The sequence below is a fragment of the Sphaeramia orbicularis genome, chromosome 14, assembly GCF_902148855.1.
Source record: "Sphaeramia orbicularis chromosome 14, fSphaOr1.1, whole genome shotgun sequence".
Taxonomy (NCBI): Eukaryota; Metazoa; Chordata; class Actinopteri; order Kurtiformes; family Apogonidae; genus Sphaeramia; species Sphaeramia orbicularis.
This window is the reverse complement of record NC_043970.1, coordinates 6,681,059-6,700,158: the sequence shown is the minus strand read 5'-3', so window position 1 is coordinate 6,700,158 and position 19,100 is coordinate 6,681,059. Positions and strand designations below refer to the sequence as shown.

The 19,100-nt window shown below is 43.3% G+C and overlaps 1 protein-coding gene across 1 annotated transcript in view; it reads left to right on the top strand.

Moving 5' to 3' along the window:
- The first annotated feature begins 213 nt into the window (after positions 1-213).
- The window catches only part of zw10 (zw10 kinetochore protein), a 56,284-nt gene continuing 37,397 nt past the window's right edge, over positions 214-19,100 (top strand). The window contains exons 1-7 of the mRNA XM_030153909.1: positions 214-415; positions 1,354-1,488; positions 2,477-2,578; positions 2,855-2,932; positions 3,334-3,484; positions 5,234-5,386; positions 10,064-10,261. Coding sequence (XP_030009769.1) covers positions 311-415; positions 1,354-1,488; positions 2,477-2,578; positions 2,855-2,932; positions 3,334-3,484; positions 5,234-5,386; positions 10,064-10,261 — 922 coding nt within the window. The 5' untranslated portion in view covers positions 214-310. The remainder of the gene's footprint in view (positions 416-1,353; positions 1,489-2,476; positions 2,579-2,854; positions 2,933-3,333; positions 3,485-5,233; positions 5,387-10,063; positions 10,262-19,100) is intronic.

Genomic DNA, 19,100 nt, shown 5'->3' with positions numbered 1-19,100 from the left:
AAATTGTTCACCGTGAGGGAAGAGATTCAGGTGCGTAATCACAGAAAGACTTACGGATTCGTGACACTTAGGCTTACAGATTTGATGAAAAATTGGTGACGAAAGTCTCCCGCAGCTTTAAGACAAGTCAATGGACAAACCCTCCTTTCCAGAAGGTGGCGCTAATGCATCAGACCTTACTGTCAATCAACAAAAAAGACAGAAGGAGCCAATCGGAAAGCCTGGCGGGTCCTGAGCTGCGTTGATTCGCCAAAACTACAGAAAAAATCAAACAGCCAACTAAGCCTGTATATTAAGTATACAATGCGTTATGGCTTCGTTTGTGACAGAAGTCCTCGCCAGCTCTGGCAAACTGGAGAAAGAAGACCTGTCCAGCAAAATTAGCAAAATGTCACGCAAGGTGGAAGACACGAAGGTAATCCGTTAGCCATGTTTGCTAGTGAAGTTAACAGTACACGTTAGCATATTAGCCGTAGGCTTGCCAGCTAAATTTGAAGATGATCAAGCATTTCCTATCACATAGCGTTAAACATACTATTCTCCATTACATATCACCACTATGTAAACAGTAGCCAAAGCAGTTAGCTTTACGGACTGCGTTAATTAACAGGCTTCTGTAAAGCGAGATCAAGAGCATTCGTGCTAGCTAGATTATGGCAGTGCAGCTGAAACATCGACATCTAGATGAACATTCTCGACACGACGTCTTTACTTCAGTCTATGCTGATATACAATAAACTAGCTGCCTGTAATCAATAATGGTATCAGCAACAATACTATATTGATAGTGTCCATAAAATACGTAGCCTACAGACAGTGTTTATGAATGGACATCTGTTTTTATTGATACTCATTTTAGGCCTTTCAGTTATTCTTTTTGCTCTCCAAGCTGAAGCTCGGAGCTGTCAGTTTTATACTTTCTTATGATCGCTGCTTGTAGTTGGTTTGTATATTTCTTGCTTAACACTGTCTAAAAGACTGCTCACACATTGAAAGCTTCGCCATTCCGAATTCTGTCGAATTACTGGTACAAAAGTAAATTCACAGCTGTTCAAGTTTTTAAACATTTGTGTACTGCAGAGTAGATAAATCAAATTTATATAAAATGTAGAATATGTTAACGTTTGAAGTGTAGTGAAAAGTGGAATAATTTCCTGAGATAAAGTAAAGTGTTTAATGTAACATTAAATGAAAAACATGATACCAGTAAGCACCTCAGAACTAAAGTATGTCTCATGATTCAGCATGCAGCACAGTTTTTGCCATCTGCCTGTGCTCAAAATAAAAAGGAACTTTTTGTTGTTTTTTTTAATTCTGTATTTAACATCATTGTCTTTTACTTATGCTCCCAAGGATAAAGTTTGTGACATGATGAATAAGAGGTATAGCGATTTCCTGCCTAGCCTTCAATCATCTGAGACATTAATGGGACATGTGGATGAGGTTTCCAAGGAAATGGAAGGTCTTAAAAACTGTATTGAGAATGAGGTATGTGTAAGGTTTATGTGGTACTCTACACTTTAGACAAATAATAAACATCTAAATTCCAATGCGATGAAATACTGATGTAAATATTTATCAGCAAATGTTTAAAAAATTCATCATTTAGCCACTGTTTTGATTGGTTGATTTGTCTCGTCAGGTTGAATTGAGCTGGAAAAAGCAGCAGAATATGATATAAACTTTTTTTTTTTTCCATTTATGGACAAAAGTACCTCCTGCATATTTGTATGTGATTTTTTTTTTTGCCATAGAGATTTCCCTGAATATCTCCTGTCTGACATTCACACCTACACATTCAACTCTTCCTGACCTCCTCTCAGTACTTTTCAGAATTGTTTCAGTTAGAAATAATCTCAGACTGAGAGGGGATGTAATAATTTTTTAAGATGATACTTTACCTGGAACAGCAACTGGCTTCATGGAGAAAATTTGTCATTTGCAAAAAATACTGTTGTAGTGTAGAATTGTAAATGTTAGGCATTACTACAAATTAAAGTTTAATTTTGGAGAAATCACATGTTCTCCTTTCTTATATGAAGTTTATGTCTGTTTTGCTCTGAGGAATCGTTGATTGCTTACAGTACTCTGAACATCAAAAACTGCTTAAACTAATATCCACAATAAGACTAGTTTGTTTTTTACAAAAATTGCTACACGTACTCACGTTCTTTATTGCTGCTCATTTTCTCCTCTACTACTCCTACAACATTGCAATGCTACATACTATTAGCTTAGACATGTAGTACACATACAGTACACACTTCACATGAGCACATGCAGATTTCCCTTACAGATCACATTAAGGCCTTATGGGAAAGATTTACATGTGTCTGACTTTGATTGAATGAATCAATAAATGTGGAAGCATACAGATACATTGTTTCTATAGACAGTGTATCTTGGTCTGACATACAGCTGTCTGTTCAGTGTTTGGATGAATATAACTGTGTGCTGTTTGTGTGAATGGATGCAGGTGCAGCAAAATATCCATGTTGCTGTGGTTGAATATGCCAAACTGAAGCAGCAGCTTGAGAAAAATACTGACATCATATCAATACTTGGACACCTAAAAGACGTATGTTACACACATACAAGTACTAAATGTTTATAACAGTGTTTGTGAAAATGTTGCAAATTGCTCAGAAACTCTTAAGACAGGCTCACAAGCTTTTCTGAGTATACTACTACTGCTACTACTATTATTGCTACTTGCAATGTTATATTACTAATAAAGTGATGTGTATGAACCAAGAAACTAAAGAGGTGGTTGTATTAGAAATGTATAGAACTATGCTGGCAGTGAAAAGGAGTTTCATGTTTTAATATTGTTGTGGCTGTACCTGTGTCTCAGTTTCACAATGCAATGGAGGAGTTCAACAAAGCCTTATTGGAGAAGAAGTACGTAGATGCAGCCAACTTGCTGGAAAAGGTACAGAGAGATTCACCACAGAATCTTAAGCAATAATATGGGAACATTTTTAATTTTTTTTTTTTTTTTTTTTTACTTTATTTCAGCCCCACACTTTCATTTCTGTTAGTGCAGCTAGAATTATAATATAATTTAGTAATGATCCAGAAAAACAAAAACACATCAGTACGACTATGAGTGGAGTAGCATAGAATGGTATTTGGTCAGTTATGGATACAGTGTGAGCCACATGATGACAGCCTTGCACTAGCCATATTATTTGCATCCAATAACATATCACAGAGTCATGATAGACGTTCCACTTTAAAATAACATTTCTGAAGCATTGGTGGCATTTGTGATATTTCAAGTTTTTTCATATTGATTATAATGATTCTGTCTCAATGGATTGTCTCTTTCAGGCAAGACTCAGTGTGGATTCACTGAAGAGTTCTCAGCTGCCCTTGCTCAGTGCTCTCAGCTCAGAGTTGACGGTGCAGAGAGAAAACTTAGTGTACCATCTTGGAGATGAATGGAGGCGCCTTGTCATCTGGACATTACCTTCTTCCAAGGGTAAGAGTTGTTGAACTATATTGATTTTCCTCTTAACCCATAAAAACTCAAACATCCACCACTGACCAAAAGCATCTACTGATCTAAAATGTTCAATAACTTTTGAACCACTAGTCCTGTCAATACATGTAAATGACTGAAGTAAAATACGGTTTGTCATCTTTTCATGGTCATCAGATATGACCTATTTGGACGTTTAGGGGCTCTGTAGTGAACATGGGAACACCATCATCTTCTACAACATTGATTCATCAGTAAAACCCATGGGGTTTGATAAATAACAGTGAATGGAGACACCTGTATTTATGTTTGGTTCATGATATATTTTGTTGAAAATGTCACTTTATCTTCTTTTTTTCTGATTTGATCTAATAACCTTTTTAATTTACTTTGAGCATTTATGAACATCTACATGATCAGTAAATTATGTATAGGAAAACACATAATTTACACTGAAAAATGCAAAATGCAGAGGATTAAATTGTAATAAATGGTCATAAACCACTTGGGAAAGAAAAAAAAATCATTCGGAAGTTGTGACAGAAATAGTTGTGGGATTTTAAATGTTAAATATCTTTTGTGGTGTAGGTTTTATTATTAAATATTTTAGCAGTTTTCCATTTTGCTAATGGTGTAGTTTAAGGTACAGAAATAACTCCTCGAGCTGATTCCAGTTTCTCTATTTTAAAAAAGTAGAGAGATTGTAGTAATTAAATTTTTGCCGCGGGGTCCGTCAGAGATTTTGGTCCATCCCATTTCTTGGACACTTTTCTCCCAACTCTTTTCAAATTTCATGCACATGTGTTTTTTACCACTATAGGAGAAAAGTTTGTTGGCTGAATTTCAATTTTTGGATTTTTAAAAAATATATAAATTCTTTAAAATGTCATCTTAGACAGTTTTTTCAACCAATTTGTTGGACACTACAGGGTGGGGAAGCAAAATTTACAATATTTTGAGGCAGGGATTGAAAGACAGTGTATGACCAATTAGTTTATTGAAAGTCATGAGAATTTATTTGCCACAAGAAAATTTACATATAGAAAATGTTTTTATTCTATTTGTCCTCCTTCTTTTTCAATAACTGCCTTCACACGCTTCCTGAAACTTGCGCAAGTGTTCCTCAAATATTCGGATGACAACTTCTCCCATTCTTCTTTAATAGTATCTTCCAGACTTTCTTGTAATAGTTTTGCTCATAGTCATTCTCTTCTTTCCATTATAAACGGTCTTTATGGACACTCCAACTATTTTTGAAATCTCCTTTGGTGTGACGAGTGCATTCAGCAAATCACACACTCTTTGACATTTGCTTTCCTGATTATTCATATGGGCAAAAGTTTCTGAAAAGGAATGGATAATAGTGTTATATTGATGTTATAATCATATCTATGTTTGGTTTCAAAACAATTGACGTAGTGCCTGCTGAGAAAAAACAATTAAATGTTCATTGTAAATTTTGCTTCCCCACCCTGTATTCACCCAATTCTTTTCAAATTTCACATACATGTTCATGTGTCTTTTTCTAAATTTATTTATTTTTTTAAACCAATTATTGAAAGTTTTTAAAGATTGAAAGTTAAGACTCAAAATTCATCCCTGGGTAGGCAGGGTATCAGTGAGCAGGAGGGGCAAAGTGTTGTGCAACTGGGCAGGGGCATTAATAAGCTCCACTTACTTTTTCACTAGTTAAATCTATGCCTACAATGAGTGAGTATGTACCACTAAAGCACATGGATGTGTCATCAGAGCCTGCAGGACTGAAGTCCTTCTTGAAGGTGGAGCTGAAACTGAGTGTCAGTTGCAGTAAGGACTCTGAACCCAGACCACTGGCTCTACTCTGCAATGTACTCAAAGCTATGGCCATCCAGGGAGAGCTGCACAACAAGATCAAATTGTTCAGTAAGAGCAACACACTCCACACCATGCATTTACATAAAGTTGACTTTTATACAACTACATACTGACAATGTTTAGAAAGAATTACGCTTATGGTGACTATAAATGCTACAGGAAACAAAATGGCTGCTCCTATGTTGCAACTGACAGGAGACGCTGTATTTTAAGCATTACATTTCTGGGAAGGGTATATGGTCAAAAAAAGATCTGTCTTTATGCTTGAATGTTCTCTGCTATTCTCCTTGATCAGCATTGAACTAAAATCCTTCGGTGCTGGTTCGCAAGTAGAATTAACAGCTAAGATAAAATGATTTCTAACTTTAACTAGCAATCATGAAATCTAGGGATTTATCAATTGTCAGATTCTGGGCTCACCCAGGGTACCCCCAGATCCTTATAAAGCCTGAAACTAGGTGATATGTAATTTTCTGAGAGCAGGTGTAGAAAGATGCTGAAGTCTGAGTAACACTCAGAGACCTCTCTGGATTCTGGATGTGTTGTACAAGAAACGTCTATTGAAACACACTTGTGTGATAACTCCATAGGATGTTCATGAATGCAGTACTGAATCCACTTCCTGTTGTGCAACCCTTATATACTATGTATTAAACATCATAACCATTGTCTTTGATCTAAAATAGGGGATGCATTGAGTTTCTATAGTTGGTCAAACACTGTAAATCAGTGGTTCTCAACCTACAGCGTTCTGTAGATAACGCCCCCCTTACCTCATCATTATCCTCCTCATCACACCCTGACATCTATCCTCCCTCCAAAAAAAAGTTGCTGGGGGGTGGGGTGTTTGAGGAGCGGTGCAGCAAGTAAGAAGCAACCTCTAAGTGGAAGACCGGGGTAGATGGGTTGGAGGGTACAGGAGACATACATTTGCCATTGAGATATCATGCTGGTAGTAGGAAAGCGGCAGCACAAGCAGTGCTGGAAACAAAGTTTCTTCTGATATGGATACTTATATATTGTGATGAATAACACTAACACCCGCCATTTGTGCCTCAGTGCCCCCCTCTCAGCTTTCTCCTTCCAAACACCCCGCAGTGTTGTCCCAATGCCCCCTGGGGGGCTGTACTGCCCCCATTGAGAAACACTACTGTAAATAAACACTGCTCAAAAAAATTAATGGAACATTTTATCTTCTCAGTATAATGCAAAGTTGCTCTAAATCACAATTGTGTACCACTCTCAGCTTCATTGGTGTAAATGATATTGACTAAAGTTGGACAAGAGAGAACTGTGTAGCAATAGGAAGCCAAATTATTTAAGAAAGGAGCGTTGGTGTATAGATTAATTTAATTACAGATTTATAGTTGAAGATGCCTGCATCTAACTATTAAATCTTAAACTTAAATCAATCCAAAACAATAATTTGGAAACCTTGCAAAGATGGTGGAACGTTGACTGTACAGGGAACCCAAGTGTGAATATAGACAGTACACAAGAATAACTGAGGCAGCGGATTTGTACACATGTAAAGAATTTATTAACTAAACTAAGACATACAAATGACACAAAGACAAGAGACAAATACGATAAAAGGGAACAGGAGATTATGGACAGGAGAAAAGCAGACTAAATTGGCAGATAGCTATATTCAAGATATTATAACGTTAGTGAGGTTAAGTTGAGGTAAATCTACTTAAATTGGGAATAACACCAACTCAGATAAATCAGGAGCAAGTTTTCTTACAAGTTGTCACGGTACGGATGTAGCAGCTGGCACAGCTGGAGTGACACGGCAGCGGTGCAGACGAAGGGCTGGAGAGGCCTTGATGGGGAACGGATGCAGTTGGGATGTCTTCTGACGGAGTTTGAAGCAGGAACATGCGTGAAGCGACATGCTCACGCTGGAGGTCTGAAGCTCTGAAGGCTGGAGGAGGTGGACAGCTGGCTCTGGCGGCTGGTTCTGGAAAGCTCGCCAGGAGAAGTTGAGAGCCCGGAAAGATGGACAAAGCTCTCTGAGAGTGAAGGCTTGAAAGCCAACAAGTTGGAAAAGCTCTGTGAGAGCCCAGAAGATGGTAAAACTCTGTGAAGTTTTGAGAGCGACTGAGATGGAACAGCTCTTTTAGAGCCCTGGAGATGGTAAAGCTCTCTGTGAAGTTTTGAGAGCGAGGGTGATGGAAAAGCTCTTTGAGTAGTTGAGAGCAGATAAGTTGGAGAAAGCTTTGATGAAAAGTTGGTTTCATTTACTTTTATAGTTTTGCAAGAAACCAACCCGGCACGCCTTCCTCGTGCATATTGATGAGTCATCGATGCCTCGGGGCGTTGCCTTCTTTGTCTGTTTTGGCGCTAGTCCAGTCCACCTCGTGCATATTGACGAGTCATTTACATATCTCAAAGTATCACGTTTCTCTTCCCTCTTAGGAAGACAGTGGGGGAGAGGACCTTGTGCAGACTTGTAAGAAAACTTTTGCATCCTTAAATAGGATCAAATTAATATGTCAACTGTAACCTCATTCAGCATCAATAAGATAATACCATTATTCTCAGACATGTTATGAGCAGTATTACTCTTACTTTCAGTATTGTTCACTGTGACATGAACAGGACACTCATACATGATCACAGGTCAGGGAAATGGGCTTTTGCATAGGCATGCATAAAAGAGTTACCATGCTGAGTACAATCAACATTAACACATTACTGTGATACTATTAACATGGCACAGATAGAGATTTTGGTTATTCAGTCTCTGTTCGTTTCTGGGTTCATCTTCACCTCTGGGTAAACAAGAAAGATGGGACACAGATGTTGGGAGTAAGGTGGTCAACTAAGTGTAAACATTCAATTCCTGAGTTCCTGGGTGCTCTAAATTACCACGACAGGGAAGATAGCTGTGATGAAGAACAGATGACAATAGCTTAGTTTTGTCCATTTAGGTTAAGTTAGGTCCATACCTTAAAACCATCTGTCATTATAAACGTCACTTGCAGAGGATGTCCCTGCATTGACCTGATACCAAACAATCAGCATGGCTGTTCAGGAATTTGGTCTGACAAGAAGAGAAGGATCATATAATTTATAATTCTGTTTTTGACTCTGTTCACTCACTGCACCGTCATGACGCTACAACTGCAAAACAACCCCCCCCCCCAAACAGAACTTTTTAAAATTTTGTTTTGCATTTTATTCGTGCTCTTATTAGTACTGGTTGCAGGATCCATGGTCCATTGGTCCATTCAAGTTGCACACATAGGGCCAGATCTACTAAAGGTTTACGTGTGTTAAAACGTGTGCAAACTCATTGCACATGCAGAAAAATGTACAAACTGATTTACTTACAGTGCGCAATAAGGGTTGTGTCTTTCAAAGGTGCAAAATAGCGCGTCTGCATCCAATTAGTACATTTGCCACAATGAATATGCAATATGAGTTGTTTACACGCAGTTGTGCGTGTGCTGGGAGGAGAAAATGTAAATATATTAATTTAGAACACGCAAAGTGATTTATCAAACCGGAAAGCAATTTTTATCATTGAAACTGCATCTATATTTACCACATCTCAAAAGGAGGTGCAAACACTTTGGATGCATAATTGCGCACACATGGAAGTGGTTAGGGGACATTGAAATGATGAAACGAGATGCAGAGAATGCATTTTTCACCCTTGTCTGATCATTTTTGGAGTGACGAAAGAAAAAGCAATTGAGACATATGTGCCTCCCCACACACACACACGCACAAACACACTTTACAGGACTCTTTTCCACTCCTGATGATTGTGATTAAAAATACGCACCGACAAAATATGCACCGACATTAGGCTACAGTGTGAAAATTATGTGCGCCTGACAGTCACACCCAGCCACACACACGCACCTTTAAAATGAAAAATGAATGAATAAGTCATGCAATACCTTCTATAACTCCACTCAACTCATTGTTGCATTTCCATGTGTCTGGATCACTCAGCACACTGTTATCATTAGTGCTGGCGTATCCCAGAGCAGTTTTTACAGTATATTGTCTCCAGTAGTGCACGTAAAACCCTCATTTAAATAGGGCGGTCTCCAAGACTTTGCACCTGTTGTAATTTGCGCAAGCAATCTTAGTAAATCACCCACAAACCGCAGTTCCACCCCACACGCAAAATTCTAGATTGCGCAAGCAAATTAGTACACGAAAATTGGGCTCTTATAGATCCGGCCCATAGTCCAGCTCCTCCAGGAAGGTTAAGAAGTTTTCTGTGTATCCCAGTACAGTGTCAAGACCTTAAACCTCAAGACATAAGGACAAAACAAACTTCTTCTCAACCTTATCAAAGTATATAGGTTAATATCTATTCAGCAATGATAAAAAAACAGCATTAAAATGTTGGCAAGACAATTAGCCAGCATTTTATTGGATGGGATGTTAAGGGACCTGGATAATGGTTCAGAGGCACTGAGTCAAAAAGTTGAGAACGATCGATTATAACAGATAAACACTACCTTTTGGAATCAGTGAATTGACATCAAATAATTTTTCATCTACTTCTGGCCAGTCTTATTACAGAAAAGGAAAAATCTAGGACTAGGCCTAAAACAAACAAACAAACAAACAATAACTGAAAACATGAAAATTACATTAAAAACAAATGTCCTAATGAAAAGTTGTACTGATGTCCAGCACTGCATTCATTATAAGTTCTTGGTTAGATTGTTGATCAGTGTTGTGTTGTTGTTTCAGGTCAGGTGCTGCTGAAAAACATGTTGAAGCCTCTGGTGATGTATCCATCTCTGTCTACGACGGTGATAGAGCAGCAGGAAGAGGGCATTGTTCTAGCCCTACAGTGTCTGGAAGAGACCCACAAAGAGAGATCCACTCCTGCACAGGTCTACAGCAAACTGCTGCTAGTGCTCTACACACTGCACTCCCACCTGCTAGGTACAGTATTACTACCAGTCTCATGTTCAACATGTTTCTGGGAAAAGTCCATCTTATCTTGGCTCACTGCTCAATATCCATTACATTGATTGTGCTCTTTCTTTTCCAGCAGCTTTATTACCTTACTCATCTGAAAAGTCTGCACTACTTTTGGCCACTCATCATTACAGTTTTCTCCTGCTTATGACTGGAACCATCTGCAACAGTCAACAACAATCTAAAGTAGTGCAAAAGTTACCAAACAAATTTTCCACATCTTAAAGAACACAAAAATACAATTCTAAATAACACTACTTCAAGTACACAGAACTGACTTTTGTTTTGTTTTGTCTGTTGTGCAAAAGTGTCACTGACTGATTGAACAATATATTTTTAAGAGAGAAACACTTACAGTACACTTGGCATCTTTTCAGTAAAAAACAACAATAACAAAAAAAGCAGCATATTTCAAATTAAAATCACAAGCTGCAACACTGAACTTTTGTGTTTACTCCAGTTCACTTGCTTCCCAAGTTCCTGTCCTCTTTTATAGGTTGTTAGCCAGAAACACTAGTTTGTCCACAGTCTCTGGCTTTAATGCAGATCGGTGGCATGTGACAATGTTGCCACCAGTGCTAAATGCCCTCTCTGAAGGGGCACTGGTGGCAGAAATGCAAAGATATTTCTTTGCAAGGTTTGCCACCCTTGGGAAATTAGCCTGGTGCAGCCTCCACCACTCTAGTGGGTTTACTTCTCCATCAACTTCCACTGACTGCAGGTAGCTTTTTATCTCAACGTCAATGGCATCTCTGTCAGAGAGAGCAACTGGGCCAGGCTGAGTGGATGCTTTTTTAAAAAAACTGCCCAGACTTTGTTTCACCTTCTTAGGCTCTCTCTCTACAGCTCCACCAGCAGCTGCAGTACTTGTTTGTGGGGGTGACGCTGTGGTAGGTACAGCTTCAGCTTGCTTCTCAAGCAGTGCTTGAATTTCCACTGCTGCTCTGGTCTTGATGTAGTCCTTTCTGTCATCAGCTATGTATTAGTCTTTAAAGCGTGGATCAGCAAAGGACGCCATGTCCAGCAGGTCATTGGTAGCAGGGTCAGAGTACTTATCATTAAGATACTGGAGGATGGCTGTCTTCATGAGTTTTGTCAGGTCTGTGTCATCATCAGAGTGAGGAAGAATTGTATTGTTCAGTAGATGGAGCACAGGTTTGAGGTATGACACACTGGCGTACTCCTCCCCAGTCAGTGCATTGGTGAACTCCCTTAGAAGGCTGAGGGTCTTGTTCACAGATTCCCAAACATCAATGTCCTGCCAAGTAGGTACCAGATGTCTGGTCTTTTTATCTGCTTTCAGGACCTGTGATATGGCCTTCTCCTGTTCAAGAACCCGCTCTATCATTTGTTGTTGTGACCCCCACCTTGTTGGTGTTTCGGTGATGAGCCTGTGAGGAGGCAGATGTAGGTCAGCCTGGGCAGCAGCCAATTCTCTCTTCCTTTTCCATGTATATGAAAAAGCACTCAAAATCTTTTTACATACGCCAACTGCTCGCTCCACACGAGGCTCTTTCACACTTTTCTCTGTTAACAAAGATAAAAGTTATTAGTTTAGTTTCACCTACAGAGCATCAGACATCTCTTCAACAAAATATAAAAATGCTATGCTTATCTAATAACAGATTAAATTAATGAATCTGAATAATTTTACACCATGGAGGTGTGAAACTTAAAATTATCTTTATCAGTGTCCACATTGTGAATCACCCTAGGAGGCTGACACACACACACACACACAATTGAAAACTGGAAATGCAAATTATAGTGTATGATGTTACACTTTAACCTACCAATGGCGAGATGCAGCCTGTGGCTGAAGCACTGCAGTTTTCTCCAGTCATTTAGCGTCACTGCCTTCACCACATTTGTGCCGTTGTCGGTGGTAATACAGACTTGGGATTCTTCCCTGAGACTCCAGCGCATCCTTTAATCCTTCTGCTGTTGCCTCACCCGTATGGTCATCAGGGAAATACGAAGTCTGTAAGCACCTGCTGGCCAGTTTCCACTCATCAGTTATATAAGGAATCGTGAGGCTGATATGAGGCTCCATGGTGCGACTCGACCACAAGTCCGTTGTAGTCGCGTAGTATGTTAATTCATGGAGGTCTTTCTCAACTTTCTCTCGGAGCTGGCCATACAGTTGGGGCATTTCGGTCTCAGTAAAATACTTGCGGCTTGGAGGCTCGTATCTTGGATCAAGGGTTTTAATCGTGTGTATAAATCTGCTGTGTTCCACTGTTTGGAAGGGGACTATGTCTTTGCACAAGTGTGTTGTGATGGCTCTTGTTATGTCTTTCCACCGCGTGCTCTTTCTGTCATAAGGGGTAGTCTTGGAAAAGGCTTGCGCAATGGAGGTCTGCTGTTGTGTAGCGGGGGAAACTTTTTTCTTTCCTCCCGTGTTCGTAAACTGAGCTGGTGTTTGAGCCGAGCGCAGCCTCTGGCTCTCTGCATACTCAAGCATGTTTTGATTTCAAATGGTAAAATAAATTGCTCGTGTTACCTTTGTTGGCAGTCACAGTTGCTCAACATATCTTGCAGATAACATTTTTCTGCTCAACATCCGACTTTTTAAACCCGAACCATGTCCAAATCATGGATGTAGCACCAGGTTTTTTTACCAGCTCCTCCTCTGCCGTTACTGTGCTTGCGGCCATTTTCACACAGAGCCAGGTGCGATGACGTCATCAACGGTATGACAGTAGAGCACAAATCTCTACCGTGGCCAAATTTATATCATTTATACCATCATACCGTGTATACCACGCAGCCCTAACTACATCTATCACTACCCCTGTCTTCCGATGTTTATCCACCACCACTATGTCAGGCTGATTGGCCATCACCATCTTGTCAGCCTGGATCTGGAAGTCCCACAGGATCTTGGCTTGTTTGTTCTCTGTCACCTTGGGGGGTGTCTCCCATCTGGACCTTGGGAACTCCAGTCCATACTCGGTACAGATATTCCTGTACACTATGCCCGCTACCTGGTTATGCCGTTTCATGTATGCCTTGCCTGCCAGCATCTTACACCCTGCTGTGATGTGCTGGACTGTCTCAGGGGCTTCTCTATACAGCCTATACCTGGGGTTTTGTCTGGTGTGGTAGACCCCAGCCTCTATTGCTCTGGTGTTCAGGGCCTGTTCTTGTGCAGCCACAAGTAATGCCTCTGTGCTGTCTTTCAGTCCAGCTTTTTCCAGCCACTGGTATGTGTTCTCGATATCAGCTACTTCTTCAATTTGCTGGTGGTACATGCCATGCAAGGGCCTGTCCTTCCATGATAGCCCCTCGGGCTCCTCATCCTTACTGGACTTTTGTTGCCTGAGGCATTCACTTAGCAGTTGGTCATTGGGGGCCATTTTCTTGACATATTCCTGGAGGTTTACTGTTTCCTCCTGGGCAGTAGTTCTGACACTTACTAGTCCTCATCTGCCTTCCTTTTGCTTTGTGTACAGCCTCAGGACACTGGACTTAGGATGAAACCCTCCATGCATGGTAAGGAGCTTTCTTGTCTTGATATCAGTGGTGTGTATCTCTTCCAGTGGCCAGGATATGATGCCAGCTGGACTTGGGGTGAAACCCTCCATGCATGGTAAGGAGCTTTCTTGTCTTGATATCAGTGGTGTGTATCTCTTCCAGTGGCCAGGATATGATGCCAGCTGGACTTGGGGTGAAACCCTCCATGCATGGTAAGGAGCTTTCTTGTCTTGATATCAGTGGCTTGTATCTCTTCCAGTGGCCAGGATATGATGCCAGCGGGGTATCTGTTCACTGGCAGGGCATAGGTGTTAATGGCTTGGATCTTATTTTTGCCATTCAGCTGACTTTTCAGGACCTGTCTTACCCTCTGTAGGTATTTGGCTGTGGCTGACCTCCGAGCTGCCTCCTCGTGATTACCATTTGCCTGTGGGATCCCCAGGTATTTGTAACTGTCCTGCATGTCTGTAATGTTCCCTTCAGGTAGTTCAACCCCCTCAGTTGTGATCACCTTTCCTCTTCTAGATATCATCTGCCCACATTTATCTAGTCCGAATCACATCCCAGTGTCTTTGCTGTAGACCTGAGTGAGGTGGATCAGGGAGTCAATGTCATGCTCATTCTTGGCATACAGCTTGATGTCATCCATGTAGAGGAGGTGGCTGATGGTTGTTCCACTTCGGAACCGGTACCCAAAACCACTCTTTGAGATGATCTGGCTGAGGGGGTTTAGGCCTATTCAGAACAGCAGGGGGGACAGAGCATCTCCTTGATATATACCGCATCGAATGCTTACCTTGCCAGTTGGTTTCAAGTTGGCCTCCAGAGTCGTGTTCCATAGCCTCATCGAGTTCTGGATGAACTCTCTTAGTGTCCTGTTGATGTTATACAGCTTTAGGCACTCCAGTATCCGTGTGTGGCATTGAGTCATAGGCTTTCTTGGAGTCAATCTAGGCAGTGCACAGGTTGATTGCCCTGTCAACCAGTAGCTGGATTTTGGCTTCTCTGGTGTTATTGCCTATTCCTTTCTGTGCTCTGCTCATGTATTGCTCCATGTGCCTAATCATCTTAGCCGCTATGATGCCTGATACAAGCTTCCATGTGGTGCTGAGGCAGGTTATAGGCCGGTAGTTGGATGGTATTGTTCCCTTTTGGGGGTCCTTCATTATGAGGACTATCCAGCCCTGGATTAGCCACTCTGGGTGGTTTCCCAACTTTAGCAGCTGGTTCATCTGTGCTGCTAGGCGTTCATGGAGTGCAGTCAGCTTCTTAAGCCAGTAGGCATGAATCATGTCAGGCCCTGGTGCTGTCCAGCTCTTCATTTTGGACACTCTTATTTGGATGTCTGCTAGGGTGATGACTACTGGATCTTGTTCTGGAAGTTGGCTGTGCTCTGCCTGTAAGTCTGTCAGCCATTGGGTGTTAGTGTTATGTGCTGTGTGTGTGTCTATATATATATATATATATATATATATATATATATATATATATATAGATATATATATATATATATATATGTATGTATGTATGTATGTATATATATATATATATATATATATATATGTATGTATGTATATATATATATATATATATATATATATATATATATATATATATATATATATATATGTATGTATGTATGTATGTATGTATGTATGTATATATATATATGTATGTATGTATGTATGTATGTATATATATATATGTATGTATATATATGTATGTATGTAAAATTATCAATTGTCGGTTAATTGCCCTTTTCCGCCCGTCCACGCCTGTCCAAAGGCTGCCAGTTTGTTCGCCCTGCGCCATGGCTGGGATAGCCGGTCATTGAACCGGACCATGGCGTTGATGAGTTAGAATGTCTTTATGGACATGGTGGAGCCAAACACAGACCGGCCTGTCTGTTTGTGGGAGCAGTACACCCCCGAATAAATACACGCACAAATGTGGGGTCGGTATCTAAGCGTTTTCCCTGGAGGTTGGTGTAGTCTACAGTCAGTGAAAAGTTTCACTTTCACTTCTGCGGGGGCATGGACTGCACTGTACCCCCATAGTATTAGAAGTAAGACGGAGAGTGATGCACGCGTGTGGTTACCAATCAACACGCACGCGCATCCCCCGGCCGTACTGCGGACGTGTGAGTACCCCCCCCCCCCCCCCCCCCCCCCCCCCCCAATGAAACGCACAAGCGTGCACCCCACAGACACACTGGTGAAAGGCACGCATGTGCACCCCCCCCATTACACACCGCCACATCAACAGATGAATTCGACAGGAAACACTGACTGTATCCAATGGTTCATCAAATCAATCAATAAGGAATATGACATTCTTTTTTCATGAAGTGTATAATCAATATTTTGCTTTTCTTCTTATAGGCCATATTGAAAAAGAAATTCGGGTTCTCAGGAAAATCGCCGCTTATGATCCATCCATCCATCCATTATCCACCGCTTATCCGGGGCCGGGTCGTGGGGGCAACAGTCTAAGCAGGGATGCCCAGACTTCCCTCTCCCCAGACACATCCTCCAGCTCTTCCAGGGGGACCCCGAGGTGTTCCCAAGCCAGCCGAGAGACATAGTCTCTCCAACGTGTCCTAGGTCTGCCCCGAGGTCTCCTCCCGGCGGGACATGCCCGGAACACCTCCCCAGGGAGGCGTCCAGGAGGCATCCAAAACAGATGCCCGAGCCACCTCAGCTGGCCCCTCTCGATGTGGAGGAGTAGCGGCTCTACTCAGAGCTCTTCCCCGGTGACTGAGCTCCTCACCGTATCCCTAAGGGTGCGCCCAGCCACCCTGTGGAGGAAACTCATTTCGACCGCTTGTATCCGGGATCTTGTCCTTTCGGTCATGACCCAAAGCTCATGACCACAGGTGAGGGTAGGAACGTAGACTGACTGGTAAATCGAGAGCTTCACCACGACAGACCGGTACAGCGACCTCATCACTGCAGACGCTGCACCGATCCGTCTGTCAATCTCACGCTCCATCCATCCCTCACTCGTGAACAAGACCCCAAGATACTTAAACTCCTCCACTTGGGGCAAAGACTCTCCGCCGACCCGGAGAGGGCAGACCACCTTTTTCCGGTTGAGAACCATGTCCTCGGATTTGGAGGTGCTGATCCTCATCCCGCTCGCTTCACACACTGCTGCAAACCGCCCCAGGGCACGCTGAAGGTCCAGGCTCGATGAGGCCAACAGGACAATGTCATCTGCAGAAAGCAGAGATGAAATCCTGTGGTCCCCAAACCGGACCCCCTCCGGCCCCTGGCTGCGCCTAGAAATTCTGTCCATAAAAATTATGAAAAGAACCGGTGACAAAGGGCAGCCCTGCCGGAGTCCAACATGCACCTGGAACAGGTCTGACTTACTGCCGGCAATGCGAACCAGGCTCCTGCTTCGGTCATACAAGGACCGGACTGCCCTTAGCAAAGGGCCCCGGACCCCATACTCCCGAAGCACCCCCCACAGGATACCACGAGGGACACGGTTGAACGCCTTCTCCAGATCCACAAAACACATGTGGACTGGTTGGGCGAACTCCCACGAACCCTCGAGCACCCGATGGAGAGTATAGAGCTGGTCCAGCGTTCCGCGACTGGGACGAAAACCGCATTGTTCCTCCTGGATCTGAGGTTCGACTATTGGTCTGATCCTCCTCTCCAGTACCTTGGAATAGACTTTCCCTGGGAGGCTGAGGAGTGTGATCCCCCTATAGTTGGAGCACATCCTCCGGTCCCCCTTCTTAAAAAGGGGGACCACCACCCCGGTCTGCCAATCCAGAGGTACTGTCCCTGACTGCCACGCGATGTTACAGAGACGTGTCAACCAAGACAGTCCCTGCACATCCAGAGACTTAAGGTACTCAGGGCGAGTCTCATCCACCCCCGGTGCCCTGCCACCGAGGAGCTTGCCAACCACCTCGGTGACTTCAGCTTGGGTGATGGACGAGTCCACCTCTGAGACCTCAGCCTCTCCTTCCTCCATGGAAGACGTGACAGTGGGATTGAGGAGATCCTCAAAGTATTCCTTCCACTGTCCGACGACATCCCCAGTCGAGGTCAGCAGCTCCCCACTTCCACTGAAAACAGTGTTGGTGGCACACTGCTTTCCCTTTCTGAGGCGCCGGATGGTTTGCCAGAATTTCCTCGAGGCCGACCAATAGTCCTCCTCCATGGCCTCCCCAAACTCCACCCAGACCTGAGTTTTTGCCTCCACAACTGCTCGTGCTGCAGCTCGCTTGGCCTTCCGGTACCCATCAGCTGCCTCGGGAGTTCCACGGGCTAACAAGGCTCGATAAGACTCCTTCTTCAGCTTGACGGCATCCCTTACTTCCAGGGTCCACCACCGGGTTCGGGGATTGCCACCACAACAGGCACCGGAGACCTTACGACCACAGCTCCGAGCAGCCGCTTCGACAATGGAGATGGAGAACATGGTACACTCGGACTCGATGTCCCCAGCCTCCCCCGGGATCTGGGAGAAGCTCTCCCGGAGGTGGGAGTTGAAAACCGCACTGACATCAGGCTCTGCCAGACGTTCCCAACAGACCCTCACAACACGTTTGGGCCTGCCGAGTCGGTCCGGTTTCCTCCCGCGCCAGCGGATCCAACTCACCACCAGGTGGTGATCGGTTGACAGCTCTGTCCCTCTCTTCACCCGAGTGTCCAAAACACGCGGTCGGAGGTCTGATGATATGACAATGAAGTCGATCATCGACCTCCGGCCTAGGGTGTCCTGGTGCCAAGAGCACTTATGGACATCCCTGTGTTCGAACATGGTGTTCGATATGGACAAACTGTGACTAGCACAGAAGCCCAATAACAAAACACCACTCGGGTTCAGATTGGGGAGGCCGTTCTTCCCCATCACCCCCCTCCAGGTCTCACTGTCGTTGCCCACGTGGGCATTGAAGTCACCCGGGAGAACAATGGAGTCCCCAGTTGGAGCATCATCCAGCACCCCTCCCAGGGACTCCAAGAAGGCCGGGTACTCTGCACTGCTGTTCGGCCCGTAGGCCGAGACAACAGTGAGGCACCTGTCCCCGACCCGAAGGCGTAGGAACGTGTCGTTCACCGGCGTGAACTCCAACACATGGCAGCTGAGCTGAGGGGCTATGAGCAAGCCCACACCAGCCCGCCGCCTCTCACCGCGGGCAATGCCATAGAAGTGGAGAGTCCAGCCCCTCTCGAGGGGTTGGGTTCCAGAGCCCAAGCTGTGTGTGGAGGTGAGCTCGACTATATCTAGACGGTATCTCTCAACCTCCCTCACAAGCTCCGGCTCCTTCCCTCCCAGCGAGGTGACATTCCATGTCCCAAGAGCT